This window comes from Suncus etruscus, chromosome 2 (assembly GCF_024139225.1).
Source record: "Suncus etruscus isolate mSunEtr1 chromosome 2, mSunEtr1.pri.cur, whole genome shotgun sequence".
Taxonomy (NCBI): Eukaryota; Metazoa; Chordata; class Mammalia; order Eulipotyphla; family Soricidae; genus Suncus; species Suncus etruscus.
Genome location: NC_064849.1, coordinates 22,379,917 through 22,405,298, shown reverse-complemented (window position 1 = coordinate 22,405,298; position 25,382 = coordinate 22,379,917). Strand labels below are relative to the sequence as shown.

The 25,382-nt window shown below is 33.1% G+C and overlaps 1 protein-coding gene across 3 annotated transcripts in view; it reads right to left on the bottom strand.

Annotated features, from left to right (window-relative positions):
• Window positions 1-25,382, bottom strand: part of SPHKAP (SPHK1 interactor, AKAP domain containing) — a 146,574-nt gene that overhangs the window by 104,905 nt on the left and 16,287 nt on the right. For 2 of the 3 annotated variants that reach the window (XM_049768420.1, XM_049768422.1), the window contains exon 2: window positions 16,658-16,736. The exons of the other annotated variant lie outside the window; for it this stretch is intronic. In XM_049768420.1, coding sequence (XP_049624377.1) covers window positions 16,658-16,736 — 79 coding nt within the window. The remainder of the gene's footprint in view (window positions 1-16,657; window positions 16,737-25,382) is intronic. 3 annotated transcript variants of the gene reach the window in all.

The following is a 25,382-nucleotide window of genomic DNA, read 5'->3' as shown; positions in this document are numbered from 1 at the left end:
AAGCATTGGGTAACACAGTGGAACTAAAATTACGCAAACTCACATGTGATTGAACTCCACTCCACCATTGTTCAAAACAAATACATAGCTAAAAACACATTGTAAATCAATTTTTGCTGCCTAACTCATAAATCATATAGTAAACAACTTTTTTAAATCACATAGAATAAGTGTAAATTTCTAGAATGACTTTAGAATGGTTAAATTGTGTCCCACGACTTAGTATAGAGGTGGAATTTCTTACTTTCAGAGATGTCCATGATGCAGTTAGAGTAAAAATTTTGCTGCTACAAGGTAAGTTGACATTAAAGTGCTTTTAAGATACAGTAAAGCCTTATTACTTGTTATTGATGAATAGGACTGCAAGCTCTTCCCTAGAACTTGTTTTTTTTTATTTTAATGAGTGTTGACAATATTTATTGAACCTATCTTTTCAGACTGCTGATATGGCTAAATGTGTTTCAATAAGGAGGTTGATCAAGGTGGGAAAGATGGTGAAAAAGCAGATTTTGAATTGTTTTAAAAGGACTAAGAGAAGAGATTCCTTCCAGTATGAGGGTGGCCAGTATGAGGGAGGTGCTGAGTTAGCACTGGGGTGCAGTCATGCAGTGTGAATAAGTAGGTTGCTATCAGCAAGTGAAATGGTTTAGGAAATCTTCCACTATTTACTCCAAGGAAAAAGAAACTTCACAACTGGGAGAATGCCCCAGTTACTGGAAATCACAGTATCTCTATGATGATGCTCAAAGTTTGTTCTATGAACTAGCAGCATTGATGGCATCTGAAAAACTTGTTAGACACTCAGAGGCTCAAGCCACCTTTCTCCCTTTCCCTTCACCCCTCCACATAAAACATATGACTCAGAAACTGCATTTTGGCATTAAACTCAGATGATTCATGTACTCATTAAAGCTTGAAGGCATTTATCTTACCTCTTAAATACACATTTTCTTTTGCCCTTTGAACTTAACACATGATATTCTTTGAGGAACACTTTCAAGTCCCTATAATTCTTTTGATTATTATGATGATGTCTTTTGTGCCTATGCTTCTATATTACCTCTTATAATTTCCTCTTTCTTTCTTTCTTTCTGCCAAGGAGACAATTAATTTTCTTTAGCATACCACCTATGCTTTAAAATATCTGTGTGTGTCTGGAGTTCCAACATCACTCTGATTCATGACTAATTATAAAACTTGTCAAATGGTATGTATAGTTGTGTATATATACCTCATTAGGCTCTAAGTATTGAGAGGGCAGGTATCCTATGAACCTAGGACAATGGGCAATAGTATAGGTTTTCAATCAACATTTATTAGTGCCAGTTTTTCTTGTATGAGCATCCAAGTTGATCTGAAAGAAATGCACATAGAAAAATGTTTGAATTCACTGTTAAATTTTCAGCAGTAGAGGCAGATGGTAGGATAAGCCACATCTGTGAAGATAATTTAAAGAATTTCCCAGGATAGTTCTAATGAGAAGAGATCCTGCTGGTATTGTTGTTAAAATGTCAAGTAAAAACAGTGTAAAATTAAGGAATTTTAATAGATTTTAAAAGATAACATGCACTCTTATTCCCATTTGAAGAATGCTTTCTAGAATGTGTTCAGTATCCTATTTGGTGGTCTTGGTCCTAATGTCCTTTTCTTGAACTGTTTATTAAATACTTTATTCTCAGCACAAGAAAAAATATAAAACCTCACCTTCTACCAAAAGAGATTTTCAGAAAGGAACTAAGATGTCCTCATTAAAATCTCTTCAATGATAACATCACACCCAGAGTTTAGAGTAGTTTTAAAAATATCTTCTTGAGACCTGAGTGATAGCACAGCAGTAGGACTTTTACCTGGCACACGGCTGACCCAGGGCAGACTTAGGTTCTATCCCTGGCGTCCTATACCTATGGTTCAAAACAAATAAACACAAGTGAATGTTCTTATCTTCTTAAGCCAAAGAGGTTAACCTGTTATATGAGGCTTAGCAGTTCTTAGTACTTCAAAAACTGATTGTCTTAAAAAATCATTTTTTATTTAAGTTTCTCCCACTTTGGGTGGAGAGGACTGGACACACCCGGCAATGCTAGGTGTTATTCCATAACTCTGTGCTCCAGTGATCCTTGCAAAGTGCTGGGGGGCCATCAATAGTAGAACCAAATTTAGCTGCACTCCAATTAAGCATCTTCTCTCATATACTATGTAGCTGTCCTGCACTTTTTATCCTATGATCATCTTATTGACAAAGATGTCATTCTTGTTCAAATATTAATAAATCTCTTCTTTTTGTTTTAGTTTTTAGGAAAACCTAAAACTTTTCCAGCAAGATTTGTATTTTGACTTCTGCCCTGCCCAGCATCTATTAAGCCTAGATGTTTTTTGTTTTGTTTGTTTGTTTGGTTTTTGGGCCACCCCCAGCAGCACTCAGGGGGTTACTCCTGGTTATGCGCTCAAATATCGCTCCTAGCAGGCACTGGGGACAATAGGGGATGCCGGGATTTGAACCATCATTAGTCCTGAGTCGGCAGCTTGCAAGGCAAATGCCCTACTGCTGTGCTATCTCTCCGGCCCCTATTAAGCCTAGCTTTAGCAAAGAATTTTCTGGTCAGTTCAACAGGAATTCTCCCAAATTTGTTATCTTTACTTAGCAAATTTCCAATTATTGACTTCTTCAGCCTCCCTCCCCACCCACATACACACACTCTGCCATTGCCATTGGCTATAAATCCTCATTTATCCGTGTTGCTCTTATGTTTGTGAACAGTTCTATATGTTGTCTATTTCCTTCCTTTGCAGTGTCATGGATAAAAATCCCTTCTGTGTTATTTTTATGGTGTGTGTGTGGGTGGGGGAGTGTGGAGTCATATTCAGTGGTGTTCAAGGGTTACTCCCTATTCAGTATTTGGAAGTCTCCCCTGAGATATTCAGAATATTAAATGTAATGCCTGGGATATGAACCTTAGGATACAATGTTAGCTGAGATGGAAGGCAAATTTTTGTATTCTCTCTTTCTCTAGGCTCTCATTTTGTATTTTTAAATAGGTGTTCACTGTACCAGTTTCCTTCTATAATACTTTTGCTCCTTCTCTAATTTTATCTAAGTAAATGGCTCCTATGATTTTTTAGATTGTTTGTTTATTTTTTTACTTTTGTATTCATGATTTACTTTTATAGGTTGCAGACATCAAAGCTAAATTCTCTCATCAAGCCATACTTACAATTATTTTCACCATTTCAGCAGTGGCTGAAAGGTCCATGCAGTGCTTGATAATTCTATAGGATTTTGGTAATATATCAAACATACAAATCATAAAATATTAAAAGTCTATATTAGTTCAATATTTAAAAATGAGCAAGCAACTGTGAACTGGTGAATATATAACTTTTGACTCACTACTGGGCTAGTAAAATTTCAGTTGATTAGGACATGTGCCCTAAAAAATTTGTGTGTGAAAACGTCATTTTAATGTGAGGCAAAAACATTTCTTATTATTGCTCAGTGTTAAGTAAATATACATTTGTGTATGTCCTCAGACCAATGATGATGTGGAAGACAAGTTTGAACAAATCTTTGTACATATCATTAAATAAAACCATAATAAAAATTAAAAAAATACGTGGCCAGAGAGGTGGCACAAGCGGTAGGCATTGCCCTACCTAGGACCTAACCTACCTAACCTAGGACAAACTTCAGTTCTATCCCCTGGCATCCCATAAGGTCCCCCAAGCAAGGAGCAATTTCTGAATGTGAGTAACCCCCTGAGTATCACCAGGCATGGCACAGAAATCAAAATAAATAATATAAAAAATAAAAGCATAAAAACATAATAAAATAAAGGCTTTATGCATAGTAAGAAACAGACCTCTATTTTTTCTTAGTTGAACACTTGATCATATAAATAAGAATAACAAAAATATGATGTGTATTACTATTTCATTTGAAAGTTGTTTACACAATCAAATGACTCACAAAGTCCTATTTTCAATAGTAATTGTGCATAGTATTTTATTATTTAAAAAAGGCACTTTTTAATTTAAACAACTTTCAAGTCTCTCATACATATTCATTGAAAAAGAATGTGGACTGGACTTGACCCTTCATCTGTAGTTGGGGTATCTATAACATAAGTGATTTAAATGCATCGTAAGTATAAACTATGTACAAGGCAATATTACAATAAAAAGGCCAAGGCAAAAAAAAAATAAATAGTGGTCTTCTTAAAATAAGAGTAAGTCTCTGCTACAGAAGTCATGTTATTGGTGATTTTGTATATATATATATATATATATATATATATATTTATATATAATATGAAAATTACTGAACAGTATTTTGTGTGACAGGTGGAATCTTTTATAAGTCCATATTTTAGATCAATGAGCCAAGAGATAGTAACAATGATATAACCATGAATTTAATTATTTTTGCATGGCTCATTAGTTTTGGACCTTAAAATGTTGCTTTCCAATTAATTTCAATCTTCCCTAAGACCCATAAAATTTACTTCGAAACACTATCTAAAAATTATCCTCTAAAAGAGTTATTAAGTCCAGAGAACTTGAAAGTGAAATGATTTAAGTTTTTCCTTTAATTTTTTAGGGCTACAGAGAAAAATTTAAAGACATATGCCTTACAAATTGATGTGTAAAAATACCATTTTAGTGGAAGGTGAAAAGTATCTCTCACTATTCACTATTGCTAAGTTAGTTTTAAGTGGATATATCTGTGTACATGAATGCCATCTTATCCCTCTTTGCTATATTCATTTCTTCCATGGCTTTAAATATATATTTGCTTGTAAAATCCAAACACATTATTGCCATCATTTCATTTTGCTGTAGGGAACCTTCATTTTAGATACAATCAGGATATATATTATGATAACACTCTCTCTTCTTTTCTAATAGAAGAGGTGGCAGAGCCAGACATGACAAAGGAAATTTTGCATTATTCTTTGATCCTTTGTTCATCCCTCCTCTTAATGTAGGATATGCAGACATCTAGGAATTAAATATTCTTAATTAGAAATATAGTTTGAGAAGAGGCAGAATAAAGGTGATTTATGAACCCTTATTCAATTAATGAAATGTCCTCTTGGTGGAGATCCTGCATTCGCTCTCCTTTCTGCCCTTACCCAGACAAAAAAATACTTACATATGGATTAGCTCATTCAGACTCCTTTGATATGGAAAAGCCAAGCCTGGTTAGATGAACATAGGTAGAGGAAAGCTTGTTAATGTTTGCCTTTCTTCCTGTGTTCTAACAGGAACTGGTTCTAACAATAAGTAGTTAGAGGGCAATCAATATTCTCATTCCCAGAGGCTGTCAACACCCTGATCACCTGTTTTCTTTTTCTTTTCTATTTTTCTAATAATTTTTATTGTAACCAAAGTGAAGAACAAATCTTTCAAAGTAATATTTAAGATATATAGTGACAATGAATCAGGGCCATTTCCACCACCCCTCCATCCCTTTTCCCAGCATGTGTCCCATATCTCCCTCCTTTTGCCCCACCCCCACCCCCAGAGTGTTTTGTTTTTCTTAAATCTGTCTTGTTTTCCTAATCTACAGCATACCTCTGCTTCAGGCCTATTCACCCAATCTTGGTCCCCAGCATTAATCAAGTTCTTTCATAAATAAATTCTATTCCCAATCACTATAAAGAATAAATATACTGCAGATTTTCTTTCCCTTTTTTTTAAGTGTTTGTATAATAAAGCACAAACTGTCAGAGAATAAAAATTGAAGCATTTACCATTGAATATCTGGCATAAATGATATTTCAGGAAATATATTATAGAAACAACAGTGGTAAGAAATAATCCAACTTTGCGACTTCAAATGTAGACATCTTTTTCTAATCAAATTCCTGTATTATAGAGATCATCAATGAAAAGTCACTTTATTTATGTCATAGATATCCTAAGAGATGCCAAATGTAATAATTAAAAAGAACTTTACTAAACATTGGGCTTCTCTCCCTACTTAAAAGTAGTAATTACTTAAAAGTAATTAAATAAATTTTCTAATTTCAAACAAATAAATTACTAGTTATACTAAAATGCTACCTTTTTCTTTCCTAACTTTTTTCTTATTTCTTCAAATTAAACTATCTTCTTGGATTAATTATAATTTTGTATATAGTTTTGAATTTTTATGTTTTAATTTCAAGCATCATGTCTTCCATCGTCTTTTTATCCTGGAATAATAAGGTTTTAGAAACAATTTGTTTTTAATTTAATTTTTAATACATTTTTTTGGTTTCTGAGCCACAGCTGACGGTGCTCAGGTATTAATCCTGAGTATTAATCCTGTGTTCAGAAGTCACTCCTGGCATGTTTGGAAGACCATATTAAATGCAGGGGATACAACCCCAATCTGCTGCATGCAAGGCAAATACACTACCCACAATGCCATAGCTCTGGCACCTTAGAGTAAATTTAAATAAACATTTAGTATATTCAAAACAGTAATATCAATTGTTACACGAGTTTCTCTTCATCTAATCTTCTCAGCAATCATGAATACTATTAGTGATCCTATTTTAGAAAAAAATAAGGAGTCAGAATTATAAGTAACTATATAAAGTCATATTGCTATATGGAAACAGAAGATCATCAATTCAGCTATTTTTTTGTTTTTGTTTTTTTTTTGTGGTTTCTTTTCTTGGGGGGGGGCACATCCGGCAGCACTCAGGCACTATTGGTTCTGTGCTCAGAAATTGCTCCTGGCTTGGGTGACCATATGGGATGCTGGATCGAAACCATGTTTGTCTGTTCTGGGTTAGCAGCGTGCAAGGCAAATGCCCTACTGCTGTGTTGTCACTTCGGCCCCCATCAATTCAGCATTTCAAAGTTTAATATTGAGCAGGAAATATAGTAGAAACTGTAAATTGCATGCTTTTGTAGGACTTCAAGCAAAAGAGCACATTTGATATAAACATTTCTAGAAAACAAAACACAACTAGTCAGGTTGTTTTAAATAGATAAGAAAAATGTCAGTGAATATTTACATTAAATTATACTATTTGCTGAGGCTGGAGCAGTGGGTCAAAACGGTAGGGTGTTAGCCTTGCATGCACTAACTTAGGACAGACCAGGGTTTGATCCCCCAGTGTCCTATATGGTCCCCCAAGCCAGGAGCTTTTTTTTTTTTATTTAGAGCATAACATTTTTATTTAGCAGTTTTATAGGAACAATGGAGCCTTTACTTCTTTAAGAAATTTGAGACCTTTGTTACACAGATGTAAAGTAAAGGCCAGGATCTATTTCTGAGCATATAGCCAGGAGTAACCCCTGAGCATCACCAGGTGTGGCCCAAAAACCAATATATATATATATATATATATATATATATATATATATATATATATATATATTATATATATATATATATATATATACACACACACACACACTTTATTTAACCAAAATAAAAATGTTGCATATGTTAGTTTAAATCATCAAAATCTATGTTTTTCAACTACTTTCTAATCTTGGCCTTCTTCTGACCTATTTCTTTCCTTTAATGCCTCTATTTTATGGCTGGTTTTATGATTTCATGCTGAACCTCCCTCTCCCTATTTATTTGGTATTTCACCTATGACTTTCTTGGAATATCCTAGGGATATATATTCCCTTCCTTCTTGAAAAATGCTGATCTAAATAACAATATACTTATACAATAAAGCAAACTTTATAAGTTAAATTTGTGTATTGACATATGCTGTTTTTAAAAATTGGGATGGCACTTTTCACAGTTTTTAAAAATTACTTCATTCTGTATTCTCTGATTTAGCTCTTTTTGTTTGTTTTTGTTTCTGGAACACACCAGTGATACATAGGCATTATCCCTGCCTCTACACTCAGGAATTATTCCTGGTAGTACAGGCAAAGCAAGAACCTTGTCCTCCTCTAAGTAATCTCTCCAGTTTCTCATCAAGCTCATAAAATTTGTTATTTTATATTTTAATATTAGAATTATAGAAATCACTTGCTCGTAAAACCCAGAAGGAATCAAAATTAAAATATAAAAAATTATTTAAATGCAATGCAAAATTCAAACTTCCTGTGAATATAACCTAGACATTTTTAGACTCACACTAAACCAATTTTTTTTGGAGATCAATATAATAAAATATGCCTTACCTTGTTAATTGGAAAGATTTATATGACAGTATATTTCTTTCAGGTCAAAAGATTATATAGTAAATAGCAGCTTGACTCCAAGGCTATGGTTACTATAGCAACCACTAATTAGAAGGTGATACACATTTTAGTGCATAATTTACAAATGTAGCTTTGTGTGTGCTTTTATATAACAAATAAAATAATATAAAAGAACAGACAAATCCTTAGAAACATACATGTCAAGACTGAATAGAGAAAAAGCAGAAACTGTTTCAAATCAATCAAAAGTTTCTCAAAATAATCCAGATAACCTTACCAGTGAATTAAATAAAACTATGAAAAGAAAAACTAATACTTCATTTTAAATTCAATTTAAAAATTGAAGAGGTGAACAACTTCTAAATACACTTTATGAAGTCAATACTATCCTGATTCCAAACCAGATAATAATATTGCAGTAAAATATAAACCATTATCTTTGAGGAACAAGCAGCAAAGTACTTTCAATTATATACTAGAAAATTTCATTTGACAATACATTCAAAGAATTATACATCATAACTAATTGATACTTATTGGAAGATCTACAAAAATAGTTGAAAATATCCAAATCATGGGACCAGAGAGATAACACAGCAGGTAGGACCTTTGTTTTGCACACAGCTGATCTGGGTTTTAGCCCAGCTTCCATTTGATCCCTGAGCCTGCCAGGAGTGATTTCTGAGCCCTGAGCCAGAAGTAACCCCTGAACACCGCTGTGTGTGACCCAAAACTAAAAAAAAAATCCAATAAAACATTATACTTCATTTTTATGACCATCTCATAAACCAGTAAGGCATTTAATTAGGTTAAAAAGCAATTTATGATAACCTTCTCACAAATGTGTATTAAAGAAACAAACATGAAAACTTAGGCTATATATGGTAAACTCAGTGTATATTGTTCTGTGAAAATAAAATTTTTCTCTAAAATAATGCATAAGTCAATGATATACATTCTCACCAATACTATGCAACCAAGTCTTTGAAATTTTCAGAACAATTATGTAAGAAAAGGAAATAAAAGACCCACAAATTACAAAGAAAGAATAAAACTTTTACTACAGCAGTAAAGATATATTTATAGGATACTCCAGATGTCAGTAAAAATATGAGAAATGATAAGCAATAGAGTAAAATAGAAGAATACCAAATTAATCATGTGAATCTATTGAATATCTACATGCAAATAACTGGTGTATATCTTCTCATATGTATCAGAGAAAATTCCATTTATGACATTTTAAAAAGGAATTAAATAATTAGTAATAAATTTAACCAAGAGTTAAGAAACCTCTATCCTGAAAATTATGAGACTGAAATAGAAGGCAGAAGAAAAAACGGAAAATAAATCTATGCTCATTGATAGACTAAATATGGTCGTTGCAGGTAGAAACATGCTGATTCAATGCAATCTCTATAATTCCATGCACTTCAATGGTTCTCCCACTTACTTCTCTCCCATAAATAGAGCAAAAGTAACATAAAAGGTTTTTGCTGCCATTAGAAATGCCAAACAGCCAAAACAATAATGAGAAGACCTAACATTGAAATACAGTTATATAAATAAAGGTAACTTGATATCTGAATAAAAATGGACATATTTGTGACTAGGGAAATCCAAATCAAGATGACAATTAGTTACCATCTCACACCAATGAGAATGGCACTTATCAAAAATCAAGAGAACAATCTGTTGGGTACGTAATGAAAAAAGAGTTTGAATTAATTGCTGATGGGAAGTTGACTGGTTCAACCTCTGTGGAAGTCAGTTTGGAGAGTTATTAGTAAAATAAGAATAGAACAGCTTATGACCTTTGAGTTCCACTTTGGGGCACCTACCCCCCCCAAATATCCACTATCACAAAAGTCTTATGCATATCATTATATTACTGCACAAAGTAAAATAGCCACGTAAATGCCCAATGATATATGAATGAATTGTGAAGATGTGGTTCATATACATAACAAATACTATGTAACCACAAAAAATGATAAAATCATGCATTTGCTGCAATCTGGTTGAAACTGGAAGATATCGTGCTAAATGAAATGTCAGAAGAAGTACAAACATAGATGATTTGACTTATTTTCAGTACAGAGAATAACTGGATGAGAAAATATAATGTAGAAATATAATGTGAAAATAAAATATAAAGGGGATACCCTTTTCCTCAGTGTATAGAGAAGAGGATAGAACAGGGAATAAATCAAGGGTGCAAGCAAAATGATGATAAAAAGTACGTTAACAAGCGAACAGGAGTCAGGTGTCTTGGGTATGCTGATGATGTTGGACAGCTATATATCCAAAGCATAGATTAAACAGCACTAAAAATTTTAAATACAATGATATTTAAACTACAATCACCAAACTTTAAATATGCCTTTTATTTGGCAGGCTGAAATAAGGGCAGTTGTGGAATTCTATTGGCAGGAGGTTGACACTGGTGGTGGTTTTGGTATTGGAATATTGTATGTCTGTATATCAAACATGTTTATCAATAACTTTGTAAATCATTGCTCTTTAATTAAACAAAAATTAAAATTAAAATAAACAAGCAAAAATAATTTAAAAATAACTAAAATTTGACATGGGTACTTGGTATAAAAAAAACCCCCAGAAACTATGTGTTTATGAGATAGGAGCAAAGTACACTATAATACAAGGAAGGTATATTCTAAAACACTTTGGGAAACCAGACAGACAAATGAAAAATAACAAAACAAGACAATCTAGCACAATAAACAAAATGCATTTAAAATAGATTAAGATCTGAAGCCATAAATTACTTAGAAGAAAATAGAGGTACTTTGCTTCTTGACATTGACTTTAGATTTATCTTTGTGGATTCTATGCAACAACAAAGGTGATAGAAACAGAATAATTAGAACAATATCTAATCTTAAAAACTTTTGCAGAGTAAAATAAACTATCACGCAATAAAAATGCATATGTTGGAATGGATAAATATAAAAATATTTAAATAAATATAGAAAATTCGGAAAATGCATCCATCTATGGGTTTAACATCCAAAATAAAACAAATCTCACAAAACTCCATAGCAATAAAGAAAAAAAATATTTAAAACTGATAAACAGTGGATTTTAATACAAACTTCTCTAAAGAATATAGAGATAATAGGTACATAAAAATATTTTCATAATACTTTATTTTTAGAAAACACAAATCAAAATAAGATATCACTCACAACATAAGAACGACTTTCATCTAAAAGACTAGAAACAGTGATTGCTAGAATATATAGAATTATATAGACTATATATAAAAATAGATATAGAATATATAGAATACATAGAATTATAAATCTCTTATTTTATCTGTGGAAATATAAACTATAAATATACATTCCTTATAATAATATAAGATTCTCTCAAAATTAAAAAATTAATTTCAAACAACAGTTACCTCACTTCAGGGAGTTTGTTCAAGAGATACACAAAACACAAATATAAAAACAATTTACACTATCATGTAAATTATAAAATTATTTACAATGCTAAGAGTTTAAAATGCTCTCATCACCCATTAACTGATGACTGTATACTCAAATTATATTAAGTATACAAAGAAATATTATCTAGCAATAAAAAATAGAATCTTGACATTGTTAAAAAGATGGAAGGACTTAGTCCATATTATACTTTATAAAATAAGTAAAATTAGAAACCCCAAAATATATTAGTATTCCCAGAGAAGAATCTGTTATAACAACTAAGTACATATGAGTTTATATTTTGCTTATTATTTAAAAAAAATCTCTTTGAGGAGAAAAGTTTGAAAACAATATTATAGTTTAGTTGTCCCTATAGATAACTAACAAAATGAAACTTAATCTGGGCAGTTGTGTGAAGTACCTCACAAATTTTAGATAATGAGGCTTTACATATATCAAGTAAAGTTCTTGGAAGCTGATAGATGGAGTTAATGACATAATTGAAACATCCTTAATTTAAAGTTATGTGCCATTGAGACATTCTCTGCAGGTGAAAGGGAAATTGAGGATAAAGGTGAAGGGACATGGGCAACAGCTAAAGGTTAGGTTTTAGAACATTTTATGCCTGAAACTCAATCATATACAACTTGGTAAATCACAGTGCCTCAAAGATAATAAATGTAAAAAAATTAAAATATTCTAAATTTAGGTTTCCCCTCAGAGAAAGTATCTTTAAAATGAGTAAGGATAGACATTGTGCATGACATTATGTTTTTAAATACCCTAATGATCTAAAAAAACCTCTAGTTTCTTATTAGGCTTATTAGACTGCTTTAGTTTGTTTTTGCTTGTTTTTAATAAATATCTGACATCTGTAGGAGGAAGCTTTACAAAGATTATAAAAGTGACAGTGCATTGAAATGAGATGCAAGAACGTTCCTTTAGAAAAGAGTAGAAGAGTAATCTTACAAAAATGATTTCTACTCTCAGATATTTTGCAAAACAGGATATAGTCTGAGTGTTTGCTCTCAGTATATCTGGTATTGGTATTATTACCACCATAGATTCTTTACACAAAGTTCAGCCAATTTTCTAGTTATGAATGCATTTTTATAATCTTAATAAATGTTAAAAAGGGGAATGGAAAAAATTTGTAATAGATAAGTCTATAATAATGTAATAAATCTATAATAATATATAAATGTTATAAAATAAATTTATAATAAATATTAAGTAATGGCACTATAAATAAATCTAAAAATTTAGAACCTGTGTAGTATTGAAATGTCTTATTTACTTATATTTTGGGCGATTCATACCCAGCACTGCTCATAGTGACTCCTGGCAATATGCTCAGGAATCATTCCTGGAGATGCTGGAGTAGGAGACCAAATGGGGTGCTACAGGATTAAATAGGATGGGCCAATGCTAGTGGTAACCAGAGAAGCTACCATATTTTCCGGCATATAAGACGACTTTTGAAATGAAAAAAAGTCAACCGAAAATCGAGGGTCATCTTATACCTCGAGTACATCCTGAAAAAACGTTTCCATATGCCGCTAAACAAAAATCATCTGGCTATTGCCATGAAAGGAATTTTCCAACTTGATCCTGTACCAATCACAGCAAAGCTGCTCGGACTGCCTCTCTAACTCAGCCAATCCAAGCAGGCTTTTTATGCATGCAAATTAGACAATGTTCTGGACTCGAAGCTACACTGTAAAAAGCCTGCTCGGATTGGCTAGAGTCAGAGAGGAAGTCTAAAATTAGGGGATCTTCTTATACGACGGAAAATACGGTAGTCCCTGATCTATTATTCGACCCACAGAGTCAAACTTGAGTACCTGTGCATCTAGGCATGGACCCTAGGCTTTTTTTTTTTTTTTAACATCTTTATTTAAGCACCATGGTTACAAACATATTTGTAGTTGGGTTTCAGTCATAAAAAGTACATTCCCCTTCATCAGTGCAACTTTCCTGCCACCAATGCCCCCCTCATCTCTTCCTTATTCACCTCCTGCCTGTCTTAAAGTCATCATTCAATTTCTCTCACTCACTACCATTGTCATGAGAGTTGTTATAGTTATTTCTCTAACTGCCTTTACCATTCTTCATGGGCTGATCCTTCCAAAACTCATCTCTATCATCTCTGAATATAATTACAATACTGCCTTTTATTTTTCTTATATCCAACAGATAAGTGAGACTATTCTGTGTCTATCTCTCTCTCCCTATGACTCATTTCACTCAGCATAGTAGTTTCCTTGTCCATCCACGTATAGGAAAATTTCATGACTTCATTTTCCTGACAGCTGCAGAGGATTCCATTTTGTATATGTAGCATAGTTTCTTTAGCTATTCATTGGTTGTTGGGCAACTGGGTTGTTTTCTGATTCTAGATATTATAAACAGAGGTGCAATGAACATAGGGTGCAGGGGGCATTTTTTATTTTGGGGCCACACACAGTGATGCTCAGGGGTTACTCCTGGTTATGCGCTCAGAAATCGCTCCTGGGTTGGGGGACCATATGGGAAGCTGGGGGATCAAATCGTGGTCCATCCAGGGTTTGAGCATCCGAGGCTTGAGCCACTTGTGCCTCCACTCCGGCCCCATGCAGTGGGCATTATTGTATTGTGTTTTTGTTTTCTAATGACATATATCTAAGAGTGGTATAGTGAGATTATATGGGAGCTCAATTTCCAGTTTTTTGAAGAATCTCCCTATTGTTTTCCATAAAGATGGCTTTCCCTCCAGCAGAGAATTAGAGTCCCTTTGTACCCACATCCCCACCAACACTGAGGGTAAGAAAAAGACCATTAAAACAGCATTGTATTGAAATAAAGACAGACCTTTATATCAATGGAATAGACTTCGTTATTCAGAGGATATTCCCCAGACAAACATTCAATTAATCTTTGATAAATGCAAAATGGAGCAAGGAAGCCACTTCGACAAGTGGTGTTGGGACAACTGGTCAGCCACATGCAAAAAGCAGACTCAGACCTTCAACACTATGCACAAAGGACAAATCCAAATGGATTAAACACCTTTCTATCAAACCCAGAACCATAAGATATGTATAAGAAAATATAGGTAAAACACTCCATGACATTGAGACTAAATGAATTCAAGGAGGAATAACCACTGTCCAAACAAGTGAAAGCAGAGATAAACAAATGGGACTCCATTAAACTGAAGATCCTAGTCTTTTAAGCTATCTCTGAGAACCTAGCATGAAAATGCTTTAAATTAGTTAAAAACACATGTAACGTAGCAAAATGGATTCCAAATAAGTTTTGTTGTTTTATTTTTGGTTTTGTTTGAGGCCCATAACTAGTGGCTCTCAAGAATTGCTTTTGGCTCTACACTCAGAAATTACTGCTGGCAGGCTCACGAGAACACATGAGATTCTAGGGCTTGAAACCATGTCAGCTGCATGCAAAGCAAATGTCCTATAGCTCAGACTCTATTTTTTGTTTTTATATCTCTTGATAAAGTTGATATCAGGATTTTAGTAAATGGGAATCAACCAGGGGACGAGAATCTAGATTCATCTTACCACAACTGTGTTAACAATTGTTTTCATTTAATTTAAAATATTTCAAAGACAATATTTGATCAAATATTATTTAGATAAGAGGTGTCCCTTATACCTTTTTTCCTTTGGGGTTTTTCCATTCATATTTTTTCAAATTTTATAACTTTTTCATACCCTGAGACTCAAAAATTTGGAATCAGCTCAGAAATATAATTCATGAAATCCCTTAATTTGGGGCCTCAAGTCCATTTGATACTAGCCATTGTCTATGTTATTTCTCCTTTCCCTGTGATCTTTTCCTGGTTTCAGTATATATGAATCCAAAAGATGCTCAGGTACCACCCTTTCACACATGGGTCATTCCCAGATATATTTGGTCCTATTCTTGAAATCTCATGGATTATTTCCTTGATGAGGATCAGAACTAATATGATCAGGCCCAGAAGTGCTGAAGGTTACCAGAATCACAGCCAGCAGTATTTTAGGGACAACTGGGAATCAGGAGGAAATGCAGGGTTCATAGAACATGGGCTCATATTCAGCAAATTTCCTTAATTTTTTTTAACTTCTGGGTGCTACCATCCATGGGGGGTACTGGGACCCCAGAGCATACCATTGTTGACATACTGTATGTTCTTTATCACATAATGTAGCATCTCTCTGCCTCCAACACAGGTTGAACAGTTACTGTTGTTGAAAGAAATGACTTTGAGGAGCATGACAAATGCTCTGTCATGTTTAAAACTTCATAGAAATGGAATTTAAAAAAATAATCAAGTTTGGAAAGAGTACGGCATGCAGAGAGGTCTTCCTTGCATGAAGGTCAAACTCAAGCACCTGATCAGGTCCCCTGAAAATAATTAATTCCTGAGCACAGTGCCAGGGTTAAACCCTGAGCACAGCCAACTATGGCCCCGAAAGAAAAATCAAAAAAGCAAACAAGTCCTTCTTTGTGATCTCAGTGATAAAAAAAAACTCTGCCCAAGAAAAAAAGATCAGTTATATAACCCTGATATTGACAATAATATTAGTTCTTCAGAATCATTTAAATTAGAAAAAGTAGGGGCCAGAGCAGTAGCACAGCGGTAGAGCGTTTGCCTTGCAAGCTGCTGACCTAGGACAGACCGTGGTTTGATCTCCTGGTGTCCCATATGGTCCCCCAAGCCAGGAGCGATTTCTGAGCGCATAGCCAGGAATAACCCCTGAGCAACACCGGATGTGGCTCCAAAACAAACAAAAACAAAAAGTAGAAAAGAATAGAAAAAGGTAACAGGTCTCTAGGGGGTATAAAAATCAGCCATTTAATTAAAAAATAAAAAAAAAATAGGGTGCACAGGACTATTCAGCAGAAGCGATAATGTAAACCAGTAAGTGTGCAAAATTAAGTTCAGAACCCGAGGTTTCAGAATCCAAGATCTCCAAGAAGACTGGGATTAAAGAGGAAGTCCCTGATCATTAGTTTAATGTATAACCCCCTGGACCCCACAGCCCACAACCAACCTGAATTCCTGGGAGTGTCTCCTGGCAGGCAAGGCAGCAGAGAGGCAGGTAGATGAATTTGAGTCAACTACCCACATGGCTGATGGAGAGGACAACACCCACAATAAGGGAGTTACAAACACCAGCAGTTTGGAGAAGAAGCAGGAGAGGAGAAGGACAAAGGAGGAAAAAAGAAACAAGTTTTAGTATCATTCACAGAGAAATCACACAACAAGTTGCTTTTAGAAAGAACTAAAGTAACTAAATAGGGAGATTGTTGTCATTTTAAAGCTCAGAGAGATTTCAAAAATTTGCATGCACATTTCCAGAGAGTATGTTGAAAGGTAATACGCTGGAGTGTGTTTTGGATAATATGTTTGAGGTAGGGTTTCAAGTCTCTCTGATTTATCACAAGGTAATTTACACATTAAGCCTTTCAGTCTTCCAAACAAGTTTATGAATATGAATGAGGAGGAGTAAACTTATTGCTTTTCAAACTTCATATTTTATATGTAGATTACTGTCAAAAGAACAAGAGAGTAAAGGAGTAATAGATGTTTAAGACATTTATTCCAGCTTCTTTGAATTAATTTCCGTCAATGCTTACCTGTAAGGCATAATTTAGTTATTTTTCAATGCAAATTAAACATATGACCTCTGACCTGAGCCTAAAAAGTCACCTTAATTATGCAAAAAAATAGCAAAAAATGTCAAAGCAGGAAACAAGTAGATGTTGGAGAGGGACATAGATCACCAAATCTCGCCCAGTGGCCATCTCTAGTCATATAACAAGCTTTCCAATCTGTCCTGAAATAAAGGGTATATTTTTGTGTTGAAAGGTCATACTTCGTTTAGCTCATTCAATCCTAAGAACTTCCTATGTACTACTAACACAAATATATTTTTAACTTTACTTTTTATTTCTGTTTCATATGAAGAAAAATAATGTTATATATTGGTTTATAGCTAGCAAACAGACTCAACTCATTTATTGTTTCTAATTCAGACTCTTATTTTAATATAGACAGCTAAATAAAATACAGATGCTGAGAGTATTGGTTTATTCTTGGCCATGCATTTTTATCTTCTCATTGGTGCCCTACTGCATTAGTGAAGAACTTCAATAAAATGTTTGAACAAAGTAGTGAAAATGTCCTTAATGTTATCTATATACGTTTACTGTAGTTTCCCAACTGTTTTAGTACTTCTATTATGTGTGAAATGTATTACTATAACTATTTCTTACTTTATATTGTTAATTTTATATAATAATTATATAAAATATAATAATCTCAAATTTAGATTTTTTAACACAATTTTCTTTGTTTTGAGTCACATAAGCGTACAAGGTGGTTAATTCAAGCCTTTTTGGGGGGTGACTTTGAGCAGTGCTCAAAAGGATCTTGTGGTGCTTCCTACAATTGAAATCATGTGTTCAACCTGATGATTTATCTTTCTGCCCCAAATTTCTAATGCTGAACAAGCCTTGAATTTCTAATATCAACTCAATTTGACAACTATCCATTTTTCTTTTTCTATACTATAGGTTCTACCTTGCTAACATTTTGTTTTGGCATTTCCTCCACTCTATGCTTGAATGAGATTGATGATATTTTTTTCTCCTTATGTCATTTTCTATCAAGGTCATGTACTTCTTATAAAATAAATTGAGGGTATTTCTATATATTTTGTATTATTGGTTGGAAAAGTTCATGGTAATGTTGAAATAGTTAAATGTTAGGCTAAAGTCACCAGACAAGTCATTTTGAAGAATTTCTAATGAGAGGTCGATATACTTAATGCTTATTATAGTTTCCACTTCTTGAATTATTCTAGTAAATCATTTTTGTTCACTTTCCATGAAAAAGATTTTACTTTCATCTTTGGCTTTATAGTACAATATTATTTGTGCTAGTTAAGAATTACTGTATATTAAATAAAGTAGAGAAATTTTATTAATGCATTCTATAGGTTTAAATTATGATATTTGACATCTGCAGCACATTTTATGTTTAGTTTATTGTGATGAAATATCTAATTTCCTATTAATTTGAGTCATTATTTTTCTATTCTGTCCATTTTTTTCTATTTTATTTTGAGTCTAATTTATGTGAATACAAATATCATATTGTTTAATCTTGCTCTAAACCAGCCTTTGTTATTACTTAGTGACCTATTTATTTATTTTTAATTTTTTTATTGAGACCATTGTGAATTGCAAGTCTTTCGTATATTATATTTCAAGCATATAGCGACAGTGAATTAGGACCATTCCCATCACCAGTGTTGACCTCCCTCCACCAGAGTTCCCAGCATACATCCCATACCTCCCCCCTTTGACCCCTGGTCTACCAATGCAACAGGTTCATTTTGTGTTTAGTTTGTTAAAGTTTGAGTCTCTTGATTCTATTGTCATTGACTTAGGCTTAGGTATTTAGTTCTAATCATTGTTTTTCACTCAGTGCAAATGATACCACTTGGTCACTGGCTCCCATCCACTTTTTCTTTCTTTTCTTTTCTTAATTTATACATGAGGCAAAAACAAAGTGATTCATGTTTCTGGCGGGATCCAGAAAGGTGGGAGTCCTTATGCAGAGATATAAATAAAATTTAAAAGGGGGTGGCAGATATGATGGTATGTTTGTTTGTTTTTGCATTGGCACAATAAATGTTGGGGAATTTAGAAAGTAAATTCTCTTGGTCTAAGTGATACAAGGTGTCTTTACCCATGAAACCTATTATCTGAGATCGACTCAGACTCTGGGCATGTTGGTTGTCTAACCCTAAGGTCTTTCTTTATGGTACCAGGGAAAGTTCTACTCAATAGTGGTTGTCATAGTCAGTATTCTGTAGTTAGAGATCTTGTTTTTTGCACATATTTTGGGATGAAGCCAAGGTGTCAGTGACCTCTTTATGACATCTCTTTGCTTTAAAGTTGTTTTTTTTTCTTTGTGATAGTGATAAGGCTCATACATCTTATTTGGAGTGTTGCATTATAAATAATTTATGATCATAAATATCCTATGTTATAAATGTGTTTTTATTAATTTTTGAAAATTCAAATAGTGCTTTTTATTTTTTAATATTTAGTTCATAAATATTTTATGATATACTGCTGATATACCTAGCTATATTATGACTATTTTATGCACTGTTATTTTCTTTTAAGCATTGAAGACATGCCATTTCATTTTAATGAAGTTAGCTAATTGTAATCTTGTAAATGCATTGCAACTATATTTGCTCGCTGCTATTAACATTCTCTACCTTTAGTTGCATTTAGGGAAAAGTAAAAAATCTTTAACTGCTTAAAACCTCTTTGATATTTTTTTAAAGTTCAGGAACTTGCCAGTTTAGGTTCTCTGCCCGGTGTACTGCCAGAACAAAATATATATTCTAGTTTTGATTAATTTATTCAGCACCCAAAATTTGCAATTCTTTTCATAAGTACAAACTATTTTCTTTTCATTTTAATCTTATTTAAAAGGATTGATAAATAACTTTGTTGCATTTCTGGAATAAAAACTCATGCCTTTAAAGTTATTTAACAAGATTAAGAAGAATATAGAAATATGAATTTAGAACCACTAGACTTCAATGTTGAAGTAGTATGTGGATAGGACCAAGGTTATCTGTTACTATTTATGGCAAAGAAGAAAAACAAATTAGGTCTATATCATTGTTTCATTTTAGTGAATAACTAGACGTTGGTGGAAAAAAAACAAAGAATATAATTAGTTGACCTAAAGACACCTAGTTATTTTGATATTATACACTAAAGAAACAAGCTATAAAAACTGGAAATAATAATCATTCTATGTTAATTTAGATGGTAAGGAAAGTTATATCACTATTAATGAGCTCATGTAAACTAAAATGAACATATAGACTAAGATTTTCAAGATATAGGCAAAAATCTTGATAAAAATCAAGATTTTTGTCTCTATGGTTTTTATATTCCTATACTAATGTAGCAAATGATTGTCATTGCATATTTCTATGAAGAGTAAGTGAAAGTAACTCTAGAATGCTAAAAAAAATAATCTTCAAGATGTATTTTATTTCCAGCATTTTTCTCATTGCTTATACAAATACATAAGTCAAACTGGCATTTTACTATACTTTATAAATGTTGAATATTTGTATGCACATATGTATGCATTCATATTTCTTTTGGAAACGTTTGTGTAGTGTGTCTCTTTGTTTTTCCAACCCTGACCCCTGTTGATCCTGTGATCTTATTTTCTTCTTATGGTCTTGCTGTCTTCCTTGCTATTCCTTATACTTGTGCAGTGGGTCTCCATTTTTTTTTTCCTGTGACCTCCTAACATTGTCTTGTAGGCCCACTTGCATTGACTCTGGTTGAGAAATTCTGCTTAAAGGGTCGTTTCTGCCTATACAATATATCACAACGTTTAGGCAGAGAAAACACAGTGTATGTGTTTATTAAGTATTTTATTGTCTTATTTTTTGTGTGTAAAAGAAATAGGCAAGTAACCCACAAGCAAAATTCCGATAGGATGCATACATCACCCCTGCTGGCTCTGAACTCCTTTCTCTATAAAGTATTTTCAATCTAATGGAATTTAAACAACAGAATCAAATGTTGGAAAGAGAGTTTGAATGATGAGAGAATGAATAATTTCCACAACTCTTTACTCAATTTTAACTGTTTAAAAATAAAGAGAACCATGATTATTCAAGCATTGAAATAAGAAGCAAAAGTGAAAATAAAACCCAAATATCCACCTTTTTATTTCTCACATAATTCATTCAATTAAAAAGCAAGTTAAGGAAAAATTTATAAAAAGTTGAGGTAAATGCATTGTATCATAAGCTCTACTCTATAATGCTTAAAGACATTGAACGACAAAGTAAAATAATATACTTCCTAAAATAAAGTGTGAAAATAAAACACCATTCAAAATATGCTTTTTTTGCTGAGAATACTTGGGTAATTCATACACTATTTCTTTAAGCTTTTATATTTGTGTGAGAAATTTTTAATTGTTATTAATAAAAAATTCTATGTTGGACAGCATTTAAAATCGCTAGTTAAATTATTTTTCACTTCTTGTAGAAAAATATTTGAGAACCAGTTATCCCTTTCTTTTGAGGAAGTATGTTGGAATTTGGGCTATACTCTGTGGGAGTTCAGGTTATACTCCTGGCTCTGTGCTCTGAGCAATCTTATATCAATCTTGGTAGTTCACAGGAAGCCATAGTGGTGCTCTATATCTAGGTAGGATGAAGGCTCTTTGGTTCCAGTTATGCAGTTTCAAAAGTTATTGAACCCATGTTAGAGCTTTATTTCTTTATTTTTTTTCTTCTTGATTTTTGTTTGTTTGTTGTAAAAATACATTTGTACCCATAAGATTTTTCAGTTACCATTAGATAATTGTAGGTGATCAATGGGTTTTATTTTTTTATTAAAGGTTGCAGGACTCCGTTTGTATAGCCCACTTGCTCTTAGATTATATCAAGGCTTAGAACTAGGATCAGCATTTCTGCTAAATAATTAAAAATGAGTTATCCTTTTACTTAGTGATGATTATTCAAAATTAATTTTTATTAGTATGAGAAGTATTTGCTTTCTAAAGATGAATAATGAGAATAAGAACATGCAATTAAATAGCTATAACTCAAATATAATTTACAGTTCATAATTAATAGCTTCATCTATTAAATATGAATCAGAACAATAGAAAATTGTTACTAAAATTTATGAAACAAATATTACTAATATGCAATAATTTCACATGCAAATTTCTAATTGTAGAACTTCATAGGCACTCAAACAGTGAAGATTAGACACCTTGGTTAATTCTTGTAATTTCCTATCATCATTTTTAAGGGGTGTGAACATGGGATTTTACTGACACTGAAGGAACCTGTGTGATTTGGCATTGTTAGTAGAATGTAGCCATTGGCCCAGCAGGGTTATGTTATTGCCTCATTAGATACCTCTGAGACTAGTGAACTGAGAAGATCCAGCTGAAGAAATTACATAAAGTAACTTTTAGGCTGCCTATTACCTGAAACTAGATCTCTCCCTCTTTTTTCCAATGCTATTAAGGGTGCCATAAACATTTCTGAAAGAAATCCTATAAGTTTAATGCTGATTGCTGATTATAGTTGCAAATAGACAATAGGTCCATGTTGCACAGGCAGCCCATGTTGCACGTATGCCTCAAGTTTAGCAGCCATTATTAATTGTAGTTTAGGGAAGGAACTTAGCAGGCCTTGCAGTTTATTATCCAGTTTCCCGGCAGAGTTGAACTGAATGTGTCCTAAATATAAGAGCAGCACAGTGAGAAACGCCCTCCCTGGTGAGTTATTTAAGCTAAGATGTGCTAACAAAGAACAAGGTTCTTGTTGCCCTCTTTAAGATCCACTTTGAGATATTATTACTCCTTCAGATGCATATTAATAGACTAATGAACACCCCCAGACTTCACTCCAGTAGAATTGCATTGTGATTGAAGCAAAACTACCAATGGTATTTACAAATAAGCCATACTTCATTCAGTATTCCTGATATGTACTCTGTGATTGCTTGAGTGACTCAATTCTTTTTAATATTATCTTTATGTAAGCACCATGATTACAAAAATGGTTGTAGCTGGTTTTCAGTCATAAAAAGAACACACCTCTTCACCGGTGCAACATTCCCATCACCAATGCCCCCAATCTCTATCCTCCCCACCCCCTTCCTACTGTATTAACACAGGCATTCTACTTCTCTCATTCATTAATATTGTCATGATAGTTGTCAGTGTTTTTCTCTAATTGCATTCACCTCTCTTTATGGTGAGCTTCATACTGTGAGCCAGTCCTTCAGATCTTCATATCTATTATTTTTGAGTATTATTACAATAATGTCTTTTTTTTCTTAAATCCTATTGATGAGTGAGACTATTCTGTGTCTATCTCTCTCACTCTGACTAATTCCACTCAGCATATTAATTTTCATGTTCATCCATGTGTAGGAAAATTTCATGACTTTATCTCTCCTGACAGCTGCATAATATTCCATTGTGTATATGTACCAGTTTCTTTAGCCATTCATCTGTTGAAGAGTATCTTGGCTGTTTCCAGAGTCTGGCTATTATAAATAGCACTGCAATAAATATAAGTGCAAAGAAGGCATTTTTGTATTGTGTTTTTGTGTTCCTAGAGTATATCCCTGGGAGTGGTATCACTGGATCATATGGGAGCTCAGTTTCCAGTTTTTTGAGGAATCTCCATATTGTTTTCCATAAGGGCTGGACTAGATGGCATTTCCATCAGCAGTGAATGAAAGTTCCTTTCTCACCAGATCCCAGCCAGCACAGATTGTTCTTGCTCTTTGTGAAGTGTGCCAGTCTCTGTAGTGTGAGATTATACCTCATTGATGTTTGATTTGCATCTCCTTGATAATTACTGATGTAGAGCACTTATTCATGTGCCTTTTGGGCATTTGTATTTATTTGAGGCAGTGTCTGTTTATTTCTTCTCCCCATTTTTTGATGGAGTTAGATGTTTTCTTCTTGTTAAGCTTTTCTTTAAACTTAAGAGGTTGATAAGAAGTAGTCAGACCTCTATTCCCAGACAGGGAGTCATACTTTGGAGAGTCTCATGTTCTCTGACAAAATTTTCTAAAAATAAACAAGCATTTGATTTATCTTGCAGTGCTCCATAAAAATGATATTTGACTTTAATAAAGGAGTCACCAATTATTGGCTTCCAATAAACAGAAAAAAAGAAAATTGAATTGTTAATATCCTTTCAAAAAATCATAAAACCAAGTGGCATTCTGCAGCACTTTATTCTATTTTACTGTTTTTGAGAAATAGCTATTTGTTTTTTTGACACAGTTTCTTTGTGGTAAATGCTACAGTGACTAATGCACACAAAAATATACTCCCTTTCATGGTATTTATGTTATTCTTAATTGGAAAATAGAAAGTAGAAATTGAGCACACCCTTTAGGGCTAGGGACTACTTCTACCTCTGTGATAGGAGATCACTTCTGGTGGTACTCAAAAGACCAAACTGATCCTTAGGATAAAACCAGCATAAATGAGTTAAACCTGGTACTATCTCTCTGGACTTGGTACTTATGGTAAAGAAAAGAGAGAAAAAGCAGTACATATAAGTAAGCTATATATAGGGTTTAAAAAATGAGTATCACTTTGAGTGTAACTCCTAGAGTAATATTTGTGAGACACCCTATGTGCTTTTGTATGCAAAGGATAATAAGAATCACCTCAAATAATAAAGAGTTATAGAGAATTACAGTTATATGACCTTAAAGTAATCTAAGTAGTGTAGGGAATTAAAGGATTTTGTTTAATCTACCATGACTTCAGTTAAATCCCTGGTACCACATATGATCTTCTGAGCATCACCAGAAATGTTTCCTGAGCACAGACTCAGGAGTAATACCTTTGCATTTCCAAGTATGCCTCTCCTACGGCAATTTTCCCTAAAAATAAATAAGGTCAGAAAATACTAATATCCAAATTTAGAACTTTGCTATATTTACATTTTACAGTCACAAAACATGACCTCAAGTCTTCTACTTATATGTCTTAGATTTTTCAACGCAGCACAGTAAATCAAATATTTCCAAAGAGTAGTTACATATTGAATATTGTCAATATTGAGAATCAGTGAGTGAGCAAAAAACAAGTGATATAATTGAATAATTCAGCATTCATAACTCACAATCCTAAGAAATATTATATAAGAAAATATATCTAGA